The following is a 24,914-nucleotide window of genomic DNA, read 5'->3' as shown; positions in this document are numbered from 1 at the left end:
CACTCCAGAGACCTCAACCTCATTATTACAATTAACAGAACATGCTGGAGGGACAGGTTCATAACCCAGAGACTGCCCATGCTATGGAACAGACTTCCCAGACATGTCAAGCAGAGCACCTCGCTGGCTCTCTTCAAGAGAAATCTTGATGAGTGGATGGGAAACAGAAAATTCACCCTGGGATGACTCCAGTGGCTCTACTTGATAGAGATACTGGGAACTAAGGTCAGGTGGCACAATGCCAGGGTAATCCTATGGCTAGGCCATTAGCCTAGTACACATCTATGAACCTATGAACTTTGTACCCTGATCAAATGGACCAAAGCCAGATATGAGGTAAAAAGAACTACCTGGTTAAAGGATAACCTCAAAGCTTTCTTTAAGTATGTTAGAAGTCTCAGAAACCATGCCCTACACTGTGCAGAGCTAGTAGTAAAGGTTATTACATACTCAGGCCCAGGGGACATAGTCATTATTCTAGCAGACAGATAAAGTTCAAACTTCACTGCCCCTTCTCCCCTCATATATTCCCAGATCACATACTTGCATCTACACCCCCCCCCCCAAAAAAAAAAAAAAAACTCCAGAGAACAAGTCCTCAAGGCAATATCCAGTGCTAAAAACATTACATTTATGGACCAGATAACATACAAGGCTGTCTACTGGTCATTCTGAAACATGACTTGTCAGACCATCTTCAGAGGTCATTCAGTATCGGCCCCCAAACAGGCTTCATTTCAGATAAAGAGAGGACAGAAACAGTCATCCCCTTGCGTAAAGGTAATCAAGAGAGCTGGGTAATTATAGACCCATACATCTGATGAGCCTCATCTATAAGACTATGGAAAGGATCATTATGGACTTAATAAAAAAGGATACAGATACAGGTAACTTACAAACTCTCAACCCAAGCCAGTTTGGATTTGTCAATGGAAGACCCTGCATTCCTAACAAGGTTAACTTCTCTGACAAGGTTACTGAAGCTATTGATGATAGCAAATCAGTACAGACTGCATATCAAGGCCCTGCAAAGGCATTCATCAGCATCCCACACTTGAGCATCCTACATAAACTTGTCCAGTTAAATGTGAATCCCTTTGTAACTCACTGGATAGAAAATTGCTTCACAAATATAACCCAGGAAATTGGGGTGGGTCTCTCTACCTCTTCCAAAATATATGTTAATTGAGGTGTATCTCAAAGTTCAGTCCTTGGGCTGCTCCTGCTTGGCTTTTACTTCTTGGATGTAGAAAAAATGTTATTTATGGCTGATGAAGTTTTCAGATGAGTTTAAAATTTGTGCCATCATAAACTTCCCAGAGGACACTAAAATCCTCCAAGAGGGCCTTTCCTAAACAAATAGCTAGTGTCAAAACCAAGGACTAAAACTAAATGCCAAGAAATATATAGTTATATCCTTTGTCAGGTATGACTTTCCCTTGTAATTATCATATTGATAACAACCCCCTGAAAGTTGATCCAATAGTCAGGGATCTGGAAACCTATGTTGACAGTGAAAAACCACATGTCTACTATTGTAAGTAAGCCCTTCATTGCACAGCCTATATCTAAAGGTCTGGCATCCGGTCCTGGGATGTAACTATTCCACTGTACTCAGCTGTCATCAAGCTGATTATTGAATATAAGGCCCTATTTGGAATGTATTTCTCCAAACCCTTGTCACAAATGGAATGACCACACTGCTTTCTGTTTAAAGATAATCAAGGGGCTGAACTACAAAAACTATGCAGATCATCTCAAAGCCTTAGCCCTCTTCTCAGTATCACACAGGCTACTAAGAGGTGACCTTTGCCTCACATATAGGGCTTCGACAGACTCTATCCTGTCAGACCAATTATATATTCAAAAGTTCAATACTAGTGTGAGCAGCTGCTCAAGGGACCTCAGTTTCCTTTGCAACATAAATAGAACATATGGAGGGATAGTTATGTATCACAGTGAATATATTTCCTATGGAACCATCTTCCACTCCACATAAAGTGAAGTACTTTGTTTAACTGTATTTTTTGCATGAATGGATGTGAAACCACAAATTATTTTCCACTTTAAAACCCATGACCTCATGGACATGGGCAAAAAGTAAATGTCTTCTTCTATGGGTTATTATTATGCAAAATATAAAGGATAAAAACTACCATGGAAATGTAAAGCTAGGCTTCTTAAGAGCCTCACAGATCAACAACTTAGTAAGTATTTATGAACCTATGAGCCTAAGGACACATAAATGCCTAATATTTATTTAAATATTGTTGGTGGATACCGATGTCTAACTGACAGACACAACTACATCATACTAGAGGAGTAGTAGTGTAAGGATTTGTAAAGACTATGCAGGGCCATAGCTGTTAATTCCATTGTTCTCCATAGTAACAGGGCTATTCCTCAAAACAGGCCTAGTAGAATGAGGTAGTACTAGTGGTCTTCATTCTCCATGAAAGATGGATCTTTGCAGTCCATTCTGCTGACCTGAACTTCATTGACCATGTCTGGTGTGAAATTGTCACCAGTGTTAATGCTGTGGTTGGTCAGAATCACAGTTACAATATGGTCCATCATAGGCAGCAGATATGTTCCATACTGCCAGGCTGACATATATGATCCATGCTGCCACACACAGAGTAGAGTTCCTGGCACAGGAACAGAGTGTAACAGGTGGTGGGTCATCTACGGAACCACCTCTTACAGAGATGTAAGAGTTCCCAGCCTGACTTTAAAGTGATACTACCTCCAAACAGTTCTACAGTGTAATGCTGGCTGTCAGGGCAGACTGGACAGGCCCCAGAGAGTTTCAAATGCAGGTTCCTCAGGTATGCGGTCCTGTATTATAGTATCAATAGCTATAACCCATCCTTATCTTTTAGTCACAATAAAGTTTATAATATCTGTCTGACTTATGGCATACATGCTCATTGGGGATCCAAGTTCCATGTTCATTTACACCAGGTCTGGTAGGGGGTAGCCTTATCATATTTTTATAGTTGTAAAGATCTCAGTTGCATGTGTAGTTGTGGTGCTGGGTACTACTTACACTGTATATTTTTTGTTTTGGTATAGACACATGTGATTCATTATCTGGCACCATCACTGTGGAACCGACCCTACCTGATGTTGGAGAACCTGTAACCTCTGATAATGATGGTAGGGATGACTTGGCATAGTTAGGGGGTACAGAGTGTGTGTATTGGATACAGGAAGTCTGACCCTTGTATCCCCTAAATTCAAATAAAAACGTGATGATAGGTGAGTCGCAGAGAAACTGTTTAATCGTGAGTGCTTTCGTTCATAAACTTCAAATGAACTTCATCAGACAATCTTAACAAATACACAACCCTTCTTTAAATAATTAACTTTAGTCACATGATTAGTCCCAAACAATCAATAGCTAAAATACCTTTACAAAATAAAACTATTTATATACAAAAACTATTGTTGCTATTTTACATGATACTAAAAATGAATAATTCCACAACAGCACTTGTATAAAATAAAATCTAGTTGGGACTAGAGTTCCCATTTAAATTCTCTAAATATTATTCCTTTTATCATCTTAAAAAAACTCCTTAATTTCAAGACTGGCAATAGAGCACTGCTCATTTAGGTCGGGATAACAATAGGCATTCAGTGTCAACTGCCACTTTAATTCCTGTCTTTCTAATTTTGGACCCAAAATTCCCCCTCTAGGTCCTATTTGCACCTGATCAATAACTCTAAACTTAAATGTATCCCCTACTCAGACTCTGGACTCAGTTTGTATGCTTGCAGATACCCAGTTAGCACAACCCTCTGAGAGTGGACAGGCTGATAGGGCACTATAGATCAAGGAAGTGTAGTGACCCTCAGATTAGAAATGTCTGCATCTGCCACTAGCACTTGTGGACAGGGGGTGCACTTTGGGGCGTGGTGGTAATTATGCTTGCAGGAGGTATGGCTACTGCACTCCCTCTGAGGTTGTTGTGTCAATAGTTGCCACCCAGCTTATGTTCAGGACCACTGTGGAAGCACAAGCTAGTTTCATCATAGTCTTAGTTACATACAGACTGATCAGAAGTGACCTGTGTCTGGCATACAAGGCCATCTCAGACCCAGCCTTGATGGAGTTGCTGCATATCCGTAAGTCAAACTCTACTCATGCTACCCACATGTAAGGCCTTAACCTGGTCTGTGACATTAATAGAACTTGTTGGCAGGAATAATTTGTGTCTCAAAGACTCCCCAAGCTGTGGAATAGACTCCCTCTTCATGTCAAGCAGAGTACCTCTCTAGCCCTCTTTAAGAGGAACCTGGATGACTGGATGGGAAACAGAAAATACACCCCTGGGATCCCACTTATGTCCCTGCTGGACAGGGAAACAGGTACTGACTTTGAGGGAACATGGGCAAAATTCTTGGCTAGGCTTATAAGGGCCTCCGGGCCAATATCCTAGTATCATCCTATGAACCTATAAACCTATGAACCATGACAGAGATGGTGAGAGTAACCCAAGCTGTGCATGCTGACTTATGGGAGTGCATGACCCATATACGTGTGAGCAATTGGATAGACTGAATTGCACATTGTACCATGCAGTGTCTTCTATGACATCTGTGAGAACAGAGAAACCATCTTCATGGCTGGTAATCTGCTACATACACAGATGTAAGCCAACATGGCCTTGGTTGAGAGAGATCCTACTCCTGCAGTGCTGTCACTTTTACAACAACATTGATTATGCAGGTGTCTTCTCCCAGGTAGAGGGCATCATAGTGGTCATGGTCATTGGCATGCTGGCAAATCTGCTAGTGGATGTTGGTCTAGGTCACACAGCACACAAACATGTAACCAAGGTCATGCTACACCAATGCATCTCCTGCAGAGCCAGCTATCATGGACAGGGATGTGCACAGGAAGCTGAACTCTCTGCCATGCACACCCTGGACTTATCCAGTAGGCTGAGCCACAGCATTGCCATAAGTGCTAAGGCTGTACCACTGCAGACACACATGTTCACCACCACAGCCCCAAGGACATTCTATGCAATCCACTCACCCTAGGCCTTTTGAAAATTAAGCCTCTCCCCTAAATCCACTTCTCACACTATGCATATGTATGTTTTATCTATGTTTTAGATGTTTTAGATATCAAAAATAAAAAATGCACAAATGTACTTTATAGGCATGTTGAAAAAAATGATAATCATAATTTTAATTTTTTAATTATAGAACAGATACATAAGGATTTACAGGGGTGGATAATTAATGAACATTTAGATAAACAGGAACTTAGATGGCAAATTTTATTGGATGCCTGTAATTATCCTGGATTAAATGATTGTTGTTCAATTACCCCCCTGTTAAAATTTTTGGCATATAGTATTAAATAATTTTAATTTTTAAACTTTTACATAAATTGTCAGTCTTGTTTTAAATGACTAATTATATCATGTGATGCATTATGAGGGGTATATATTGAGAATGTTTTTTGTGGATTTATGTTGTTCTGATGAGCATTTTCGAAAGTGCTTAACAACTGTGTCTTGTCAATAAAGTAATCATTGGATGTTTGCTGTTTTTCCTGGAGTTTGTTCTTCAACCTTGTTCCAAGTTTTGAATTTGTGTTTTTTTGCTGTTGGGAGCATTCTTTATGGAGAACCAGCAGTCCGCTAACGCTACGGATGTTTCTATCTTACTTTCACACGTAAGTCAGCACTTACGGACATTGCTCGGCAGGTGTGCGGCAATAATGAGGCAGTTATTTAAAGTGGTTTCCCTGATTCACTGGGTTTACCCCTCACCCAGGCTTCAAACAGGGAACGTGGAACTTTAAATCTACAATAGCGAAGGTATTAACACACGACTGGAAGGTAAATGATTTTTCTTTCAATATGGTGGTTCATTTGGGTTTAATAGAACCGGAGATGGAAATATGAATGTGATTATGACCGACAACTTGGACACATTTGAGAAAACCCTATTTGAGTATAAATGGCTGCAACTAGAAAACAATTATTTGCAGAAAAACATTGAGTTAAAGCAAGTGCCTAAAGGGTTGCATTTTTGGCGCTTCCCGAATGGGGCAGCAAACAATTTGGACTTTCTTGATGAATTACATGCCTTGTTTGATAGGGCAGGCTGTGATTTAATGTGATTGATGGTTAAGTACAACAATATGTGCATTGAAGCACTTAATCAAAAACTTGGGGACCTTAATGACAATATTCAATCGGATTTGGCTTTTGGTCATTTCAAGAAATAATATGATAGCATTTTTTTCTTCTGTTTATAACTTTTGTATCAAGAATTATGAATGGAAGATGAATAAAATCAAACGGGACATAAACATTTATTTACAGAAAAAAGCATATCCAGCACCACCTGGTTCCCTAGGTAACCAGCGAAGGACCAATCAACGATCGGATAGTGGTAATGATGTCAACACGCAAGATGATGAGATGGTCCCTTTAGAGGGGGCTGGCCCACGGCGGTCAGAACACATTCAAAATCAGAGGAAGCGGCTTCCCTCGTGGAAACAGCAGGATATCAGGGATGTACATTTCAAACAAGGAGCTCATCCGAAACAAACCAACAGTTATTACAGGAGATAACTGAACAGATTGACATTTACCATTGTGAAATAAATTCTGCAACTGGGGTCTTTTGATGTAAGTTGTGATCTGGTGGATTTAAACAAAACTGTAAGTAAAGCGATGGTCTTGAACTTGGATATTATTGACAATACTTTGTGTGACTTTAAAATATATAACTACTCAAGTAAAGTGCTTAATACTGGACATGCTGACATATTGTCTAAGGGTTTTACCTTTGTACAAGCACGACATGCAAATGTAATTGATGCTCTTTGTGATTTAAAGTTATTTACAAGAAAGTTAAATCTCAAAATGCTATTTAACGAGTCTAATGTCAAGAAAAATGCATTACATCGGCCCAGTGTATTTAATCCACCTTTGATAAATCCAATTTTAACCTTTGAAAAAATGTGCGAATTTGATATTCGCAATATTATAAACAACAAGAATGGGTCAAAATTTACTAATGTTACTGAATATGAGAATGTTTTACTTCATGAATTGATTGATGACAGTGACATTCGGGTTATGAAACCTGACAAGGGTGGTGGGGTGGTAGTTATGAATTCTCTTGATTACCAGGATAAAATCAATGGTTTGCTTTTTACTGACAAAAATTGTGAAGTATCAAGAAATGAAATTAACGTGGTATTTTGAAGAGTTGATTTACTTTTGTATGATATGCTTTTGCTATATGAAATTAACAAGGATGATTATGATTTTATGCTGAATGACAAACCAGCTTTAGCTAGTATTTTTGGCATACCAAAAGTACACAAGTGTCTTGAACACCCACCCCTTAGACCCATAGTTGATGGTTGTAGGTCAAAAACCTATTATATTGCCAAGTGGATTGACAATAAGATTAGAAATGGCATATCTAATAATATTAATATTAAAGGACTCATGGCAATTTTTGGATAGATTAAATAATTTTCCTTTTAGTCAAAATGGATTTTTTGTGACCATGGATGTCCATGATTTATTTTTCATTATACCTCATGAAATTGGGTTTAGCATGGTTTGAACAGGATTTATATTTAACTAAAACATTGAATAATACGACAGTAAATGCTTGTACAATGCTTATGGAAGTTGTTTTCAAAAACTATTTTATTCACTTTGAAGGACAAACCTATAAATAGACCACTGGGGTGGCAATGGGGGCGGCTTGTGCCCCCAGTTTCACAGATTATGTCATGGCCCACTGGGAATCTGAATATATTTTAGACAGTATATATTCCCAATGTTGGTCCATATATCTTAGATTTTTGGATGATGTCTTTATATATTGGACTGATACAGAGGACAAATTGAATGAACTTTTGATATATACAAATAATACGGTTGAATTTTTAAAGTTTTCATCTCATTATGACCCAATTTCTATTTCCTTTTTAGATGTTGAAGTAGAAAAGGATTTTGAAAAATATTGTTTTTATTCTAATTTGTATAGGAAACCAACCTTTTCCAACACATATCTATATTATTCTAGTTGGCACCCCGAACATAAAAAAGAAGCAATGGTAAAGGGGCAGCTTGTTTCGGCCGGCCGGAATGGTCACAAAAAATGAACAGTTTATTAGAGAAGCTGATAAGATAATTGATATGTTTCAAAGAAGGGCCTACCCAGAAGGTTTATTGAATAGGGTATATAATGAAGTTATAACAAAGACAAAATGGAACTTATTTGTCCATTTTGAGTTGTCAGACGAATGATAAAGGACATCATATTAATACATCAACCGAAGCTAATAAATATACACTTAGTTTTATCACTACCTTTAATTTAGATAGTGATTTGATTTTTAGTAGTATTTGTAAAAATTGATATGTTATGTTTAAAAACAATGATTTGGTGGATAAAGCTGGTCCTTTATCTACCGTGGTTTATGAAAAGGATAGGTCCCTAAAAGCTAGATTGGAAAAAGGGAATTTTTATAATATAGGTACAAGACAGGTTCAATTTGGTACAAGAAAATGTGGTTGTTGTTCTTCATGTGCCTACTTAAACACTACTGATAATTTTTGTATTAGGAATAAAAAATACAAAGTAAAAGGACAATATTCATGTAATACTTCTAATGTTGTTTATCTTGTACAATGTAATAAATGTCCAGCATTTTATGTTTGAAAAACCAGTAGAAATTTTAAGAAACGGATATATGAACATGTTTTAGATATCAAAAATAAAAAATGCACAAACGCACTTTATAGGCATGTTGGATAAACAGGAACTTGGATGGCAGATTTTATTGGATGCCTGTAATTTTAATTTTTTAATTATAGAACAGATACATAAGGATTTACAGGGGTGGATAATTAATGAACATTTGGATAAACAGGAACTTGGATGGCAGATTTTATTGGATGCCTGTAATTTTCCTGGATTAAATGATTGTTGTTCAATTACCCGCCTGTAAAAGCTTTTGGCATATAGTATTAAATAATTTTAATTTTTAAACTTTTATATAAATTGTCAGTCTTGCTTTAAATGACTAATTAATTATATCATGTGATGCATTATGAGGAGTATATATTGGGAATGTTTTTTGTGGATTTATGTTGTTCTGATGAAGATTTTCGAAAGTGCTTAACTGTGTCTTGTCAATAAAGTAATCGTTGGACGTTTGCTGTTTTTTTTGGAGTTTGTTCTTCAACCTTGTTCTGAATTGCACATTGAACCATGCAGCGTCTTCTATGACATCTGTGAGAACAGAGAAACCATCTTCATGGCCAGTCATTTGCTACATACACAGATGTAAGCCAACATGGCCTTGGTTGAGAGAGATCCTACTCCTGCAGTGCTGTCACTTTTACAACAACATTGATTATGCAGGTGTCTTCTCCCAGGTAGAGGGCATCATAGTGGTCATGGTCATTGGCATGCTGGCAAATCTGCTAGTGGATGTTGGTCTAGGTCACACAGCACACAAACATGTAACCAAGGCCATGCTACAGCCAATGCATCTCCTGCAGACCCAGCTATCACGGGCAGGGATGTGCACAGGAAGCTGAACTCTCTGCCATGCACACCCTGGACTTATCCAGTAGACTGAGCCACAGTGTTGCCATAAGTGCTGAAGCTATACCCCTGCAGACATGCATGTGCACCGTCACAGCCCCCAGGACATTCTATGCAATCCATTCACCCTAGGCCTTTTGAAAATTAAGCCTCTCCCCTAAATCCACTTCTCACACCATGCATAAATCATGCCTCCCAAATGAAATGTCGACACTTGAAATGCCTGGTGCGAAAAATAATAAAAAGAAGACCAAAACCCATAGAAGAGTGAATCTTGAAAATTATTCTTCTCCTTAAAACTTATTTTTGCAGGGAGGAGGGGGCAAGCCCCCACTGCACCCCCCCCCAGACTTATATCTCCCAACTTCTAGATTACTATACTTTGGAGAAAAGAGAATATTACAAGAAATGGCATCTCAGACTTAGTATGTGTAAGTCTGTTCTTTCAGCCATTCAGTCTTCGCAGTTTGAGGCTTTTGGCTCTAGCAAGTCCCAACATTTCAAATGATTGCCATAAAGTACTTTTTCTTTTACTACTCCTCAACACTCACACTCTGACACTTTCCTTTAAAAGACATGCACTCCTGCATTCCCTTGTTCACCTGTGTTATAATAACCATGCCCTGCCCTTTGTACATAGTTATTTCAGTTGCCTATGGCTGTTGCATAGTGTAGACAGCCTATGGGTAGGCACACTCTAGTTGTGCTTCTGAGGTCCAGTTACTTCCTTCCCCATTACCTCCATGATCTGGTAAAGAGTCAGCATCTCTTTCTCATGCTGCCTCTGCCTCTTCTTTTCCTCAGCTTCCAGGCATAGCAGTTTCTCATTCTCCTCAGCCTGCAAACGTCACAGTCTCTCAGTTTCCTCACTCTCTAGACACCTCAGTCTCTCAGTTGCTTCTATTTCCACATGCCTGGCCTACAACTCCAGTCTCTTTAGCTCCAGATGGATTTTTAAGTCCTCTGCAGAAAGGTTGAACTGTCCATTCTCCGAGGGTATTATATCTCCCTACCAGTCTGATTGTCCTCCTGGTTGCTGTTTTCTGATGCAGCTATAACCAAGGATGCAATCAGGTCTGCTTTAGTCAGGTTTCCATGAACTAGTCCCCTAGTCTGACACATCTCCGCCAGCTGCCTCCTTGTCAGCTTTCCATACTCCTCTGCTGGCATTCTGCCTGCTCACTCTGACTAACTAAGCTAACAAAAGAAGTAAAACAATTGTGATCTGAACTCTGAGTATTCACTGCATGGCTGATTTTAGAGTACAAAACACCTTCAAAGCTCACTGTACACAAGCTACAGGAATTCACTCTACCCACACCATTACAATCCAATTAGTATTTGCCACCAATTAATACGTAATGTGAATATCCCACCGCTGCCAAACAATTAATATGTGACGCTCGTGCCCTGGCCCAGCAATCCTCACCACTAACACCAGTGTGGGGCATCTCATAGGCGGAAAGGAATACAAATACCCACAGTAAAGTGCAATTTCCCTTAAGAGCACACAGAGATCACAATCAGTCTGGGGCTGGTCGCTCCCTTGCTCTCCAGGTCCCCAATAAGACTCCCCACTGGCACAGCTATAGGGTCCAGATCTCAGCCAGCTGGGCAAGCTAAAATCTCCAGCACCCTCTCTGTCCAATAAGTGGTTCATGTCCCTGCCCAAGTAGCTGACACCCACACACTTTGAGATAAGAGTTTATACAACCACACAGACACTCCTGAGGAAGACTGGCACAGATTCTCCAGCTGTGCCCCTTTTACCCAGATTATATGGTAGAGATTACTGCCACCACCCAGCTAATATTTATCAGCTACTCAAAGGTCCTTAAAAGGGTGTTCAATTATTACTGTGGAATATTATTATCCAATAGGTAGTATAACTAAACAGTCAAGGCTTATTAGAGTGACTTGGTACAGTAAATATGCAATGTACTCTAGAGCTTAAATTATCTCTACACAAAAGAGCCACAGTTGAAAAGTTTACAAATATTTAATAATAAATACTAAAAACACAAGACAATACTGCTTACTACACCATGCTAGTCAAGAGTTCAGAGATCACAGAGAGATACTTAAATGAATTCAGTAGTACAGTTCTGACATCACAGAAAAACACTTAGTCTAATCTTTCTAGTTTCTAGTTATTTCTAAGAGAAAACACAAGACTAAGATAAACTTACTTATAGAGCAAGACAGTGCTGTGAGTTGTATGGTCAAGACAAAAATGCATAATGGTCTCTGATTCCCTCTGTTTTTAAAATCACATTCCTGGTTCCCATTACATCATTCTTCACTCTTCCCTGGGTTCTCAGGCTAACAGAAGCTACATTTACATTCTTAACATCTCCTTGTGTTATCTTGCAACTGGTCAGGAAGCAGGGCAATAAAAATACATTTGCATGTTTAAATCTAGCAATTTAACTCTTGGTTAAAACAATAGAAAGAATGTCTTCATCTAGCCAGGCTGGAGCCGACTTTAGATCAAAGGGTCACAACATGCTTTACTTGGTCAGCTTTCTGCCAGCAGAGTGTACTGTTGTTACATTTTTTTCAGTTCCACATCTAACAGCAGTTTTTTCTATTTAAGACAACAAGCCTGTGTCTTTCATTAATATTTACAAATGATAGAATTATATATAAAATTCTACCTGGCTAGGCTGGCAGCCTTCACACTGTAGACCAAGTATTTTCATCTCATTTGACTTGTTGTTGTGTAGTAAATCCATCAGTACAGGGTCAGAGGATGCTTGTATGCTAGATACAGGTTATCTCTTGGCAGTCTGCAGGATACCATGTATACTGACAGAGATTTGAGTTGGCCCATTTATGATATATTGCTTAGGCCTTGTATCCTTTAAGTAAAGTATTTCTGTGGGTCTTCCCGTTGTTACTTGTGTCTGGACCGATACATGCCAAAAGTGGCATTATACTCAATGTTTGGCAAAATGAAGGCTCAGTAAAGGAGAACAGTAACACAATCCATTTGTTTATAAGCTGTTCATTATAGCAGAACTTTGTTGTGACAATGGACACACATATTGGTAGAAATTAGGACACTCTCTACATAAGCTCACAAATCCCAAACAAATGGATCAACTCTTAGGGGCATATTGTGAATATGGTAGTTCTCCAGGGTAAATGAATTCCCAAATGATACAATAATGCATTTTTGGGCTTTTAGTTTCAGTCCATGATTTTTGGCACTATTATTTATTTTGGCAAACCTTCCTGCAGGATGGCTAAGTGATTTGGGGATATAATGACTGCAACTAGCTTGCAGTCATCTGCAAGCATAGTCAGCCAGGTCCCTTTTGTATAGGCTTTTACTTCAAAGCAGTAAATGCCAAATAGGAGTGCTCCAGCACTGAATCCTGTGTGTTTAGACAACAAAACCATGACTTTAGTAGCCAAAACACATACTCTGCACTGCTTCACATTTGCAATAATGCATGGTTGTACCCCTGGTCAGTTTGATCGTGTGGATTTCTGATGAATGTCATGACCCAAGGTTCTAGAACATACCCAACATCACCCACAAAATGCACTTGTGGGAATTCACCCCTTACAAACCATTGATAAAGGTCACATATGTGTGCAACATGTATAAGTCAAAAACTGGCCAGGTCGCCTGCACACACACTGTAGATGATACCCTGTGTATTACAAACTACCCGATAGCTGATAGAGTAATACCCTTCACAGCTCATGTACCTCCTTCCCAGTTTAGCAGTTGGGGCCTTTAGTTCAATATGGATACAGGCTATGGCCCCCAGTAGTTTAGTGGAATGTGCTATATTATAGAACTACCCTTGGTGTTGTCTCTCTCCTCTGGGGTATGTGGAAACCAAATATGCTCATCCCACATGCTGAATCATGGTATTGAAGAACTGATGGGGTATTCTTAATGCAGAGGCCTGAGATATTTCCACTGGCTTGCTGAAAGATAACTGTAGCTAATAAAAGTAAAGCCACACATAACTTTGTATCCCTGGTACAGGTGCTCCATGACTCCTATGGATTGCAGATGAAGCTAAGACATGTCCACAGTTTCCTGCATTATTCCCTGTCCACACAGTATCTTTCTACCATGTTGGTGTCATGGAAAGCAAGAAATGTTAAGCAAGGTCAAATAACCCTGCACCTCTGGGGTCAAAGTCACACTGTTGGGCAAAGTAGCTGAAATCAGAACCTCCTGTAGATACACATTTACAATATTTATGACAGCTCCAACAATATTTATGTGATTTAAATACCCTGAACATGGGTATATGGCTGAGTTAAAATATAAGGCAAGCAGTGTTGCTCAGTGGAATTTAAACATTTCAGAATTCCCCTGCCATCTTTTTTTGACTCATTATCACATGTGATGCTTCATTATATGGTCATTAGCATATAACATGGCAGACCATGATATTTAGCCTAGCCACGTCTAGTAGCTGGGTTTTCTGAATCACACCCACTGTGCAGTCAAACTTGCTTAGCACCATGTGGCAAAGTTATTTGAACCCAGCCCACAAAGGTATGCAAAAATCATTTAAAGCAAGCAAGAAAATAAAACATAAAAATAAAAAAAAAATCATAAAATTGTAATAGAGCAGTGCTGTTTAAATTATCCTTAAGTTCTATCAATACCACTTTCTGTCTCTACTGAAAATAGACCATTATGCCTATTGCAATTCTTCAGCTCAGGAAAAGTAAATTAAATAAATTAAAGAAAGAATGCCACTGCTTAATAGCACTCTTCACGTCCTTTGAAACCTGCAATTATGAAATATTGCTGAATATTAAAGAACTGAAATATGAGGTACATGAATGATTTTGTCAGTGAAGTAACGCGTGTTAAAGTACATTTCTTTTTTTTTCTTTTCTATTTTTTAGAAAAGGTGCGCGCGCGCGCACACACACACACACACACACACACTAATGAAATGTGCACAGCATTCAACTTAACTTAGCAGTCACATCAGGAAATTAGAAAATTTATAAATAGTGAAACAGGTTTTGTATAGACTCAAGAGCTCTTAGAAGCATCTTGAAAGGAAGAACTAAGTTCAGAGGTTCATGGGTTCTTACTAAGCTTATGGCTAAAGCAGACCATCAAGAAGCCCAGCCTCATCACCCAGTACTGGCGGGAGGCTAACAATGTGACCATTTATTAGACTTTCTCCACATAACCCTACGGAAAATTTGTGATCACCTATTTGGTCATCCAGACTGGTTTTAAAGGTGTCTGGAAAAGTACTCTGCTTAATAGGTGATGGCAGCTTATTCCAGAAATGGTGACCACATTGGGTTTGGTATCTGTCATGCCACCTGGTGGTGTGATGTGGTAGTATAAGTTAAGATCTCTAGAGCAGTGTTTGCTTTACTGCTAATTCTGTTTAGGTGAAGGAATTCAAAAGAGACATAGTGGTCAAAGAAGAGTCTGATCAAATTTAAGTGGAATTTTATCTATGTGGTAAACAATATTGATGATAGACTTACCAAAGGAAACTATGCTATACTTCTTGGTGTTGAAGGTAAACACATGATTATCACACCAATTTGGTCCAGCCCTTGCTGGAAATTTTGAGAGTTAGAAGGCATATACAAAAGTGATTTTCAGAATTCATAAATAATCCGAATAAATGCAGATACACATAAATAGGCATAATTTATGCAGACATCTGTTTAATACGTTCTGTATTTTATGCAGGGAACAATGAGGTTGTCTTTAATACAAGTATATATCAGCATACTTATGCTATTTGGGGGGGTGATGACTGGAATGCCCTTAGTATACATGTTAAAGCATGTATAGGTTTTAAAAAGTTTTTATTTTACAACCCTGAGAAGGTACCGGAGAGTGTTAGGGGGTAAAAATTGGGAATTGTGTTTAGAATTTATGGAGTTATATTGCCAAATTCTGTTGAATGTGACCCAACCACCAGGTATCAACAATAAGTTACTATTAACAGTACATTGATTTTGAAGGCTGCAAAATTATGAGTAGTTATATGTGTTGAACCTGATATTGGTAGTATAAAACATTGTATTAATTGGCCCACCAATCATTATTACATTAAGATTTTTTTTTTATATTGAATTTATGCTGCCTATGCAGAACTGTTCACAGAAACCCTGTGCAAGCATGTTAATAGCAACAGAGAGGCAGCTGTACCCACCAGTAGGAAGTACAGAACTAACTCAAAAACAAGCCACCCTGGTGGAATCACAAAACCAATAGGTTTTATAACAGGAGGAAGAAAATCATGGCAAAAAATAGGAGGTGCAGCACCCAGCAGGATAAAAGCACTCTCATCAAGCTAAACAAACAACTTAGAGGACAAATAAAGTCTACCAAAGCCAAATTTGAGGTAAGTTTGGCCTCCCAGGCCAAGGACAACCACAAAACATTCTTTATTTATGTCCGCAGCCTCAAAGGCAATACACAATTACGTCCAGAGCTCATTGTAAATGGAGCCACTTATACTGAGCCAGAAGATATAGCAAACCTCCTGGCTGATAAATTCAGCTCCAACTTTGTCCTCTTTCCCTATCAGCCTTCCATCAGGAAATATCATCAAACATAAGCTCCCCTACTATCACTAGGGAACAGGTCCTTAATGCTCTGTCTAAGGCCAATAACTCTGCATCAGTGGGCCCACACAATATCTCAGGATGCCTTCTAAATAGCATGAAACATGACCTACCAGGACCTTTGGAATTACTATTTAACTGTAGCCTACAAACAGGCTTTGTGCCTCGTGAATGGAGAAGGGCAGCAGTCATCCCTCTGCACAAAGGTGGGCCATCTACAGACCCATAAGTCTCACTAGTCTCATATGTAAAGCCATGGAAAGAATTATCATGAAGATGATCAACAGAGCTATAGTAAACCATCAGTCACTGAACTCAGCCCAGTTTGGTTTTGTTAAAGGCAGATCATACCCACTCAACCTGATGGACTTATTTGAGAAGGTCACCAAAGCATTGGATGAGGGCAGAATCATTCACACTGCCTACCTTGACCTGGCCAAGGCATTTCACACAATACCTCACTCGAGCATTATCGACAAACTCAAGAGGTTAAGTACAAACCTGAATATCACCTGGTGGATAGCCAAATGGCTCACAGACAGGACCCAGGTAGTTAGAATTGGGGAGTCCACCTCTACAAAGAGGCCAGTCACAAGTGGAGTCCTTCAAGGATCAGTCCTTGGACTGCTCCTTTTTGGCATTTACTTCTCAGAGGTCAAGGCCAATGTCAGTGGTATCTGGCTGACTAAATTTGCAGATGATTGCAAATTAGGAGCTGTCATTCAATCTCACACTGACACAAATGTTTTCCAAGAGGGACTGACACAGACAAACAACTGGTGTCAGAGCCATGGACTAAAACTAAATGTCAAGAAATGCATAATAGTATCCTTTGGGAAGTCATCCATCCATGGTAACTATCATATTGACAACACACCCCTTAGAGTTGATGCAGTAGTCAAGGACTTAGGGACACACATAGATAGTGATCTAGCCTTTGATCACCACGTGTCTACAATGATGAGAAAAATGTTCTATTTTGCACAACGTATAAATGAAGGTATGACATCTAAGTCCAAGGAAGTCATTGTTCCACTATATTCGGCATTCATCAGACCTATCATTGAGTACAATGCCCCCTTTGGTATGTACCTAACCAGGCATATCTAACAATTGGAACGTTCACAAAGGTTCCTCCCTAATAAAATACAGGGTGTAAGTAAAATGCCCTATGCAGACTGTCTCAAGGCCTTATCCCTGTATTCTCTCTCCTACAGGCTTTTGAGGGGAGATCTATGCCTGGCATACAGGGCATTGTCACACCCCACTCTGAAGGACCTCCTGCATATCCACAAAACAAACAGCATCATAATTACCCATTCTAAAGACTTAAACATTGCCTGTGATATAAATAGGACCCTCTGGAGAGATAGGTATGTATCCCAGAGACTACACCATCTATGGAACAGGCTCCACATCCATGTGAAGCAGAGTTCCTCCTTAAACCCAATTCAAGTGCAACTTGGACATTTGGATGGGAAAACAGAAATTCATCCCTGGTTTGGCAGCTATGTCTCTAATGGACACAGGTAACTTGTAAATGGTTCATCTCCCAGGCCCATGATTACACTTATCAAGGGTATCAGAACTTGTCAGAGATTTGGGATGTATGGCTAGTCTTAAAAAGGCCTAGTAAACACCTATGATTTATATTTATGTGCATTTGTATTTATACAGATTATTTATGATTTTTGAAAATCAGTTTTTGCATAGTTGTATATTAAACAACTGTGCATAATAAACATGCATATTTGTTTAACTGCTGATTACTTTATATCAATAGAATGAAAAAGTTCTGTGCACCGAGTGTTTTAGAGGGGCGTGCTTTATACTATACTCTTTTGCATATTATATTATGAGAATTTTGTGTGTAACTGTCATCACCTACTTAAAGACAGGATATGATGTCTGTGTTATTCTGAGGATGTTTCTTTGTGATTATGGAATGAAAGTGCTTAGTATTAAAGTGGTTTGATCCTTGGATGGAGTGTTTTTTGTGTTTTTAGTTGAATTCTTCATATTGACTTGGAGTTTTTTGTGTGATTATTAATTTGAATTTGAGTTATTTTATTATGCACATTACAAAATTTGAGGTCATTTTCATAGATAAATACTAGGCTATCAGTCTGCAGACTATTACAAGTGAAGTCCGTAATAAGAAGTCAGACACAGACCCTTGTATTTGTGAGGTTAAGATGTGAACCATTATGCCTACCATCAATGAATGCCAGTGGCTACTAATGATACGTAAAGAAAGGAAAAGAGAACAGCTAAATATGAAAGAGATAGCAAATGGTACTCATTTGCATTGCCTTTTCTAGGGGATACGTTAACCACTGAAATCCAGTGCCTGTATTGGTAGGACAATAAGCGATGCCTTCTACCTAATGACACGCTGAACTTGATAAAACTCTGTAGAGCTAACTGGCCTTCAGGTAAGCCAGATAAACATTAAAAAGGCACAATAGGAAGATGACTGAGTAGAGCAAGAGAAAATACAGCTGTGCTTGTAAGGGAAGGAGATCAACAAGATGCTCCCATTTCAAAGACACAGTTTGAGTTACAACATGTCTCGCTATACAGAAGTAAGCAAGGATAGAACTTAAGTAATGTGCATGCTGTTGAATTACCATTTTATGTGAAGTAAGCTCTCTCTGCCTTATTTAACTGTTCTTGTTTCCTTTCTTTGTGTATCCATTACCCACCGTTGTTCTTTAACTAAGGCAATACTATGTGCTCTTTAATAACTCTTACATGCACGCTTGGCTGTCCTTCAAACACAACTGGTCCTAAAAGATGTTAGTGACATACCACACTGTTAAAATCCTACATGATATCATAGGATCATACCTGTCAGCTGCCCAGATTTTCACAGATTTTCGACTCACATATTTGGAGTTTTCCTCATAAAATTTGTGGTTTTCTGGCAAATCACTGGGATGATCTCCGGACTGATGTCAGTAAATAATGACATACATTTGAGTTTCTGACTTCATATCCTTCAGAAAATGCAAGATAACACAAATCCTTTTATTCTTGCAGCTTTCTAAGTTTATATGAGCAATATTTAAGTTATGTCCCTATTTTTGGGCCTTTGTTCCCCAGTATGTCAGGCTTTGTCCAGATTTCTTACACTAACAGTTTTAGTGGTGTGCATAAGATAAACCTGTAATACAAAAACTAGGAACATTTTTTTAAAATGCATACTATTTTGCATTTCTGATTTTCCACGTTAAATGCATCAAAAACCTCAAGCTGTAAAGCAGAAAATGTTTTATAAATGCAATATATAGTGTAGATGAAACTGCATAACAGCAGATCAATGCTCAGTTAAAGCAGGTAATGATTCACATAAAGTTAGTGAAATACAACTAATTCAGCCAGATGCAGTTCCTTTTCATTTGTTCTGCAGATGAGCACACAGAATGAAATCCAATTGCATATTCTGGAATTGTTACTTGAAGTAAAATATAGTTTCTACCTAATTTTTCACCTTACTGACTGCTTCGAGAAACTTTTCATTTTAATGAACTGCTCCATTATATGTTTTATACTGCAAATATAAAGTAATCACTTCTAGTAGCAAAGTCTTTTGTAGTTGGCTCTAGCACATGCCAGTATAATGGAAGATCCTTACCTTTAGCAAGCTGATATATGTATATTTTCTATTATCCCATTCAGAGGTACTCCTGTCAGGGCATAAGGACAAGGCTTTCAGCATAGCCTGCCACTCCTCTCTGATGACAGTAATGTGTTGTATTTGTGAAGAGTGAAATGACTGGCTGTAAACAATACATTTTACTCTGATATCATTGCTTTTCATTTCCTCTGTCTTTAAATTCATTCAGCTGGAATATGTAATAGCGTAGATGAAAGGCCTCTGGTTGCTACATATTTAGTAATAATATGGTTAACATGTAGCCAAAGAAAGGTACAAGAATAAAACAAGTTCATTGAGGATGAACTTCATCGCATTAAATAGTAAAGTAAAAAAAGTATCACCTCCTGTCACAATTAATGCCAGCTATGAGCTGTAGTTTATGGAACTGACTAATGGAGGCCATGAAATCATTAATTTATTGTTGGATGCAGCCACTAAAATGATATCAATATATAATATGTGCAATGAGTTATGAACTTCATTTAGCTGAGCCACATAAAAAGGTCAAAAGATGTAACTGTGAGAGTGTCCATCTAAGTGCTCTATTGATTAGTGAAGGAGGCGTGCTAAGGTGAATTTTAATTATGACTAAACTGTGATATTATTCTTTCATACCCTGAACATCTGTTGCCTTCAGTAATAATGATTTATGCAGGTTATCAGCACAGCCAGCTTGATACATTTTAAGTCATGCTTCGTGGGAGCCGATGGCAATATTTCAAAAGATCCTGAACAGTAGCATGGATAGTGTATGTTAAAGTGGTTTTGAGGGAAGGAATTGGGTAAAAATCCTCTGTTCATTTTTTTAGTCTCATGTTGATTTTCCCTTTTCTCAACAGCCCAGCTGTCACTGGCTAAGGAAGTAAACTGGACAGTAAATGGCATAGTGTTTCCTACATGTGGAAAACATGGAAAAGCTAAGCCCAGCCATACAGAACATACAAGAATGCTGAGTGAAAACTCTACTATTCGAATCCTAGTATTTAGAAATGGCACAGGTCAGATTGGCTATGAAGTCATTGCATCAGTCACTCAAATGGAACAGGTAAAGTCAAAATACATAGTTAACTAATGCAAAACAATAAGCTAATTAAATATATAGCAGTATATGCGTTATTCAATTAAATATATAATAGAGGTATTCATTTTTTTACATTTTTAACTCAGATTGCCACATATCTCTGCAGAAAATTCACCTTTATTCTGCTGTCTTTGAGTCTGACATTACAGTGAAGTAATTACTTGTTAGCTATGGCTTTATGTTCTAATTATACCTAGTAACTCTATTATTGTACCAGTTAAGTGAATATATCCTTTATCATAAATGATGGATACTTAAGATGTCAGAGGTTATAAAATCATGTAGTATTTATGACAATGCTTCTTTAAAATTATGGGCAATCTTCTGTCATTACAGTTTATCCTTTACCTGGTGTTCAGTATATGTTTCAGAGTGTTACCTGCCTATTTATTACTAGTTATGTGTTGTGAAGCTGCATGTCAAGATTTAGGGAAAAAAAAGCATGTCTTGCTCGAGGCCTGCCCTAGTCCACAGTTTACAGCCTATAACACAAAACCATGAAAGCTCATAACATATTTCATGTCGGCACAATTTCTCTTAACTACTACATAATTGCATACTTCTGATTTCTAACACAGGTGTCTGCAAATAAGTTTTATCAAATCATATCAATGTAAATATGATGATTTGTTTTATGTGGAATTTATCAGATATAAATGTCAGATATTTTATAGAGCTATTCATGACTCAGGTAAGATTATAAAAGCATTATGGTACTGTTCTGTTTGTTTTTAAATTATGGCTTAAACGTACTTCTCTGTTCTTTTATTTATTGCTAAAGCCACTGGGTTAAATCTAGACCTTTGTAATTTTATTTATGGTCCTCTGTATCTCTGTAGTTTAACCCACCTTAAGTTATGGTTGTTCCTTTTGACATCAGGGGCTGTTGCCAAGAGAATAGCTATGCTTTCAAGCAGTTCTGAATTACCTTGGGTAGGTAGAAGTCAGCAGAAATAGACAAAACTGTTCAACAGTTGAAATGCTATTTCCATTCTAGATACCCTCAGTAATAAATTATGGAAAGAAATGATCCATCAATAACAATACATATATGCTACATTGCATGTGAATTTCATAACTTGTTAAAGTTCTTATGAATACACTACAAACTCTTCAAGGCTGATACATTCATACAGAGCTATACAGAATTTAATAAGTTATTTGGCTAACCAGATTTTTATTAATTAGTGCTATGTTTCAATGACTTTAACAGATTTTTAGCAGAATCTTGATTTGGGTATCATACTAAATCTGAATAGGAACACTTAAGACAATCTTGCTTTCCAGAGGTACATAGTTGTTTTGCCATTTAAGTGAAATGAAGATTAGAGTTAACCAAAATAGATCTTAAAAGACAATAAAGAAGAAAAACTAATTGATTTAATTTGTTATGCAAAAGGCACAAACATTCAAAAAATAAAAAATATAAAGAAATAAACATTTTAATTCTTATTTCACTTAACCATAAAAATAAGAGTTATTTTTTTAATTACAGGGCAAAAAAAGTGAAAGATACTACCAAATTCATCTCAGCTGAGGCACCTACTTCTTTTTTGTTATCTGATTTTTATCCATGTACCTGCCTTTCCCTTTATTTATTTATATATTATTTTATATTTATTTTCCAGGGTAGAGTACTGAAATCCATGGACCTTTTTCAGACTCACCCCAGGAGTGTTGCCTGGTTAAGTGTCTTGCTCAGTGTCACACAGGCAATGGAGAATGGGGTAATCAAATTCTGCAACACTGGACCACAGCTGCTAAGCTAACTGCCAGACAACATAAAACAAACATTAAGGCATGCAAGGCTGTTGGATAATGAGTGATAACCACATGCTTTGGTGTATAATAAAGCATGAGGCAGGAGACCAAGTGTCCTTCTGTAGCTAGATGTGGTTGTTACCCAGCAAACCCAAAATGCCTTAATTCTGTGAGAAAAATAATATTGGTCCTATAACAATATGCATGTAAAGTTTTGCAGCATTTTAAATTTTAAATTCTAGCAATCTGTACATTTGGGAGCTATACTGTTTATTTCCAGACAGTTGGCCAATGCTCAGAATGTTGATCAAGGAAGATTGGTGGTGTCCTGTCACAACAGAGAAGAACAAGGCAGCACTATTGTGCAGTTAGAATTATACTAATGAGCTGATAACTGTCTATGAATCACATTTTCTCACTGTTACGCTAATTCACCAACCTGCATTGGCTAACTCTGGAGAGCGGTGAACCTTTCTCTGAATCCTAGGGATTATGTTCTCTTTTAAAGTACTAGTAATATTTGGTGACACCTTGCTGTTTAACTTCCTGAAAATGGGTATATCAATAAAACATTTCCTATATATTTTTTTTATAGGTGTGAACTATAGCTCATGTAAAAAGACATTTTACTAGTCACAAACTTGTAACGAATACCACCAGGATGAAAGGAGGCAGCTGACCACTTTGTAGATTCTGATGAAGTTCTTTTACTAAGGTGAAAGCGCTAAATAAATGGATTTCCTGCAAAGTGGTCAGCTGCCTCCTTTCGTCCTGATAGTATTCTTTAACTTTTATTAGTCCAAAAATATTCATATCATAGGTTCATAGGTTGGTACTAGGCTATCAACCCTAGGGCCTATACAAGCCTAGCCATAACAATTTCCTGGCTATTTCTTCTCACAGAATTTACTTCCCTGGACCCCTGTCTAGCAAGGCGACTGACGTGATCCCCTGGGTGAATTTCCTATCTCCCATCCAATCATCAAGGTTCCTTTTGAAGAGGGCCAAAGAGGCGCTCTGCTTGACATATATGGGCAGTCTATTCCAGAGTCTGGGGAGTCTCTGGGTCAGGAGCCTATCCCTCCAGCATGTTTTGTTCATTGTGATGACAAGGTTTAGATCCCTGGAGCGTGTGTCTCTGAGGGATTGAGATTTAGGGACACTATCTCATTTCAAAAATCAGTTTCTTGCTTCGGACCGAAGCTGAAACATTGACACCCACTTAGCTAATCACCTCTCCCTTTGTGACATCGTACATGATGTAACTACATTCCCACCCACAGCATCAACTTCCTTTAAAGTGTGTGTAAATCCAGTACAGTTTTTGCTCCCAGAGGAAAAAATACCAGCATTTGTGTTCCCCTCTTTCAAACAGTACTGCTTAAGCCTGCTTTAAGTATGCGATCGCTGTCATCCAGTACAAGTAGGGAGTACAGATGATAACATTCAAACCAGCATGGTGGAAAAACATAGCACTTATGGCAAGCACTAGTTACACTGAAATGAAAACGGCTTTGCAATTGTGCTTGCCATAAGTGCTATGCTTTCCTAAATGTACATCAACAGCAAGGACATCAGTGTACACATAACTGGCACGTCTTGTCAGTCTCCTTTTCTGCATGCTTTATTGTTGTAAATGCCAGTGACTGAATGCTACTGTAACCTGCACCTCCAATCAATAGTATTCTGCTGATGTCTTGCATAATAAAGACTTCAGCTCACCTCATTTGTTGAATTAAATAATCTAGTCTTTTGACTGTCTGGCAACAACTTTTTTTTATGTGAAAGAAGTACTAATAGAAGGGCAGCAACAAAAGCATAAGCGTTACCGATCTTACGGAACCGGCAATCTGACCGTTTATTTACGGAACTGGCGATCTGATCAGATTATTTACTGTACACGAGTCAGGATGTGCATTTTTATGAAGGACAATAACCAGTCTTTTAGACATGTGGGTAGCTGCTAGCTGAATCAGCATTTACAGATTACTAGCTCAGTCCTTCAGATCTTAGTGATTATCTCCAGTTTATGTTACGTGCACATGCAGAAGTCCCATTCTTCCGATTTTTAAAAGACACTTTTTTGCTTTCCAACACATGCCCCAACTGTCCAGATTTTCACAGAACATCCAGATTTTTGACTTATACTTTTGGTATTTACCTCACTAGATTTGTGTTTTCTGGAAAATCACTGTCTATTGCAGTAACTAATTA

At 38.2% G+C, this 24,914-nt stretch overlaps 1 protein-coding gene across 1 annotated transcript in view; it reads left to right on the top strand.

Annotated features, from left to right (window-relative positions):
• LOC122791429 (doublecortin domain-containing protein 1-like) overlaps positions 1-20,930 on the top strand; it is a 798,716-nt gene extending 777,786 nt beyond the window's left edge. Inside the window, exon 7 of the mRNA XM_044059171.1 lies at positions 20,698-20,930. Within this exon, the coding sequence (XP_043915106.1) occupies positions 20,698-20,930 (233 nt within the window). The remainder of the gene's footprint in view (positions 1-20,697) is intronic.
• Positions 20,931-24,914: the final 3,984 nt, after the last annotated feature.

This window comes from Protopterus annectens, chromosome 17.part0 (assembly GCF_019279795.1).
Source record: "Protopterus annectens isolate FY-2018-M chromosome 17.part0, PAN1.0, whole genome shotgun sequence".
Taxonomy (NCBI): Eukaryota; Metazoa; Chordata; order Ceratodontiformes; family Protopteridae; genus Protopterus; species Protopterus annectens.
Note: the sequence above shows the minus strand (reverse complement) of the source record. Positions and strands in the feature narration are given on the sequence as shown.